General features: G+C 46.9%; 1 protein-coding gene across 1 annotated transcript; it reads left to right on the top strand.

Annotated features, from left to right (window-relative positions):
• Positions 1–2,036: 2,036 nt before the first annotated feature.
• On the top strand, positions 2,037–3,155 carry LOC106763592. Its single transcript, XM_014647764.1, has one exon. It carries the CDS (start codon positions 2,037–2,039, stop codon positions 3,153–3,155), a length of 1,119 nt encoding a protein of 372 aa, XP_014503250.1.
• Positions 3,156–3,633: the final 478 nt, after the last annotated feature.

The following is a 3,633-nucleotide window of genomic DNA, read 5'->3' as shown; positions in this document are numbered from 1 at the left end:
AAGCAAATAGAGATTATCCAAAGCAAAAGTGTGACCGGTGCTGAATAAAAATTCATCCCATTGTCTGAAAAAATTCAAGGAAAGCTAAGCAAAGGAAAGTGGCGGCTGTGTTCTCTAGGGTGGATCCCGAGACTGCGCCCTCCCAATGTAACAGTAAAAATAACTCCTAGGTGTGCAGCTGGACCGTGCAATGACTGATGGAATGAAGAACCGTGGGTTGTTCGTGTGGAGGCTGCTGTTACGTGGGCTACACCCCCTTCGTGTGCAGGCCTTGAATGTTGTTGTACCTCTATGCTAGACTGTTTGACATTGCAGCATGGATGGTTTTCTCAGCAGGGCAACACACACTTCCTTGCTGGACCGTCTTGCACTTGGACAGCACACACTTCCTTGCTTAATGAAGCCCCCGTTCTGCAGCTCTTTGTGTAGGATGGACTTCTTTTTATATGTGCACCCATCCTTGCTGAATGAAGGGGTAGCTCAAGTAATTCAGCTGTAAAATCTTTTAGACACGAGCAGTCTTGGCCATTCCTTTTGTAAGCAGCTGCATGCTTGTGGGTCGTGAAGTCTAGCTTGCTTTTGTTGGACGTGGCAGTTCCTGGAATGAAGGACGTGTGGCAGTTGGGCTGCTGATTCCTCCAAGCCTCATTCAAAGCTGGATTCTCCTACATGATAGAAACATATGGTGCAGCCCAATTCAAGTTGCTGCCAAAACTGCCGTTGGATGCTCCAAAGTTTAATTCCATTGTGGGCCATGACATATTGAACGTGTAGCAGGGAGGCAACATCTTTTTTTTTTTAATTTAGTCCTTGGTTTTTGTTTTTCAGCAGCAACTTGCTTTGCCTTTGGGCCGTGGTGGATGTGTGCTTCCAAGCTGTACCGAAATTTCTCCAAAACAATTGCATTAAGGTCCTTCTTAGGTGGCAGCTGCAACAATGTTCAACATTGGACCTGCTTAATCCATGAAGCCTCTGCTGGACCGTGGGCTTCTCTCCAAACCCAAGCTGCTGGGTGTGTTGGATTGTTAAAGGGTAGACGGGAGCTGCTGGGCCAGGTGCTTCAAGCTTTCAGGTCCGTGTACGTGCTACAAACCTCAAGCAGCTGGATGAAGAAAAACCAATGGGCCGCAGCTGCTATGTATGTGGAGGTCTTCAAAATGGGCAGCTGATTGCTTCATTCAATTGGGCCGTGAAGATGGAGTGCAGCCCGTGAGTGAAGTCTTCTCCAATTGATGTCTACACCACCAAGCCTTTGGGCCAATTGCCATTTCTTTTCAGCCCAAATTAATTCTCATTTAACCTCCAAATGTCCTATATTATATTTCCAAAATTTTCCCTGAAAATAATAATGCAAATAATTAGCTCAGAAATCTCAAATTAATTAAAATTAGAATTTCCGGTCATATTAAGAACAATTAGCAGAAACGGGAAAATACCGGACAATTAAGCACAATTCCCTGATTAATTCTAGCACAATAAACTAAGTGAAGTCAAGAAAATATTGACTCATTACTCATATCACTGGGATTTCACTCTCTTCCACTGAGAATTCTTCTAAAGAACTGAGGTTCTTCCCTTATAACACGCCTAACTTGAGCGTCAGAGTGCCTTTGCAGGTACCTCCCCCCTGCCCTCGGCCATAACTTGGAGATTGCCGGACGGTTGGGATCGAAGGAGAATGGACAGTCAATACACAGAAGGAACCACTGATTCAGCACATCCGAATACCAGGAAGCAGCGGAGCCACGTCATCAAGGTTAGCGTCTCGGTCCCGAAAATTTACACCGAAACATTTTGGCGCCCACCATGGGACCGAGGCTTGAAGATCGCCAATGGTAACCACAAGGAGTATGGATAACAACAACCCTATGGATATGATAAAGGAGTTACAAGCCCAGTTGGAAGAACAGGCCTGTATCATACGCCAGTAGCAAGAATTGCAACCGAAACAAAATGAGGAGATTGTCCGATTGAGAGCACAGCGTCCGCCGCCTGAAATGTCCGAAACCCAAGGAAGTCAGAATGGCGATTAAAGCATGCACACCCCGCCACGGAACGATCAGTCACCCAATCCGCTGCCATTCACGGAAGCTGTCATGCAAGCTTCAATGTCGAACAGACCTCCTCCACCGATAGAGAGGTTCGACGATACTTTAGACCCGGAACATCACCTCAGAAATTTCATTGACTCTATGGCTTACTACTCCAAGAGTGACCCGGTCAAATGCATAGCTTTCTCCCAATCCTTGAAAGGAGAAGCCCTGGAGTGGTACTACACCCTTCCTCCTAACACAATAGACAGCTTCCGCACGGTCATGACCTTATTCAGGAAACATTACGCTACCAACAGGAAAGACGGAGTGACCGTTGCAGAACTTGTAAACCTTAAACAAGAGAAAGATGACTCCCTCCGATCATTCATGCAAAGATATAACGAAGCTGTCAGGCGAGTAAAAGGCGTCAACGAGCAGTTCATCATCGGCAATCTGCCCAATTCCCTGAAACCGGGATACGTCTCAGAACATTTATATGCCAGATTGCCCAGTTCGATGGAGGAGCTCCAGGAGAGAGTGACTCAGTTCATTCGAATGGAAGATCAGAGATATTCCAGAAGGAAGGCCCAAACAGAAGCCCCCGCTAATGGGAACAAAAAAGAAACTAGACAGGTTCGTGAACGAGACCGAAGGCCTCCTATACGAGATTTACCCCTACCCCTAAGCCCTCAGTATGATCACTACGCACGCCTAAATGCGCCATTGGCAAAGGTATTTAATGAGGCTCTGAGTACTGAACTCCTCAACGTACGAAAGCGGCCCACGCCACAAACCGCGGACGCAACCAAGATCTGCCTATTCCATGACAACCAGCGACATACCACTAAGTATTGCACCACCCTCAAGGATGAACTCGAGAGGCTCATTCGAGCAGGATATCTCCGTCAATTCGTGAAAGAAGAACCAAAATCACATAAACAATTTCCCAGAAAAGAAAGAAGTCGCAAACGTATTCATGACACTAATGTCCGCCCAAGAGACCATTCCCGAAGTCGCCCGAGGGAGAGAGATCGCTCCCAAAGTCATCCCAGGGAACACGTGAGAGAAAGACCGATCAGGGGCCGAATCGACACCATCTCCGGAGGCTTCGCCGGAGGTTGAGTCTCTTCATTCGCTCAGAAAAGTCACTTGAGAAGTCTTCGGAGCGTCAACAATGTAGGACTTAATTCTTTGTCCATGCCCGATATTACATTCACGGATGCAGACTTCCACGCTCCGGAGCCCGACCAAGATGATCCAATGGTAATCACTGCCCAAATAGCACTATACGATGTCAGCAAAGTTTTAATCGACCAGGGTAGCTCAGTTAATATACTGTATTGGACGACGTTCCTAAAAATGGATTTGTCAGAAGATATAATATGCTCATTCAACGAGCAAATCGTAGGTTTTGCAGGCGAAAGAGTTGACACCCGTGGGTATCTCGATCTGAGAACCCAGCTGGGGACACAAGACAATGCAAAAGAACTAAGGTTCCGGTTCCTGTTGGTCGAAGCCAATACCTCCTACAACGCCCTCCTGAGGCGACCTTGTTTGAACGCTTTCGGAGCCATCCTATCAACACCTCACCTAACAATGA

This window comes from Vigna radiata, chromosome 6 (assembly GCF_000741045.1).
Source record: "Vigna radiata var. radiata cultivar VC1973A chromosome 6, Vradiata_ver6, whole genome shotgun sequence".
NCBI classification, from domain to species: Eukaryota; Viridiplantae; Streptophyta; class Magnoliopsida; order Fabales; family Fabaceae; genus Vigna; species Vigna radiata.
This window is presented reverse-complemented; position numbering and strand designations above follow the sequence as displayed.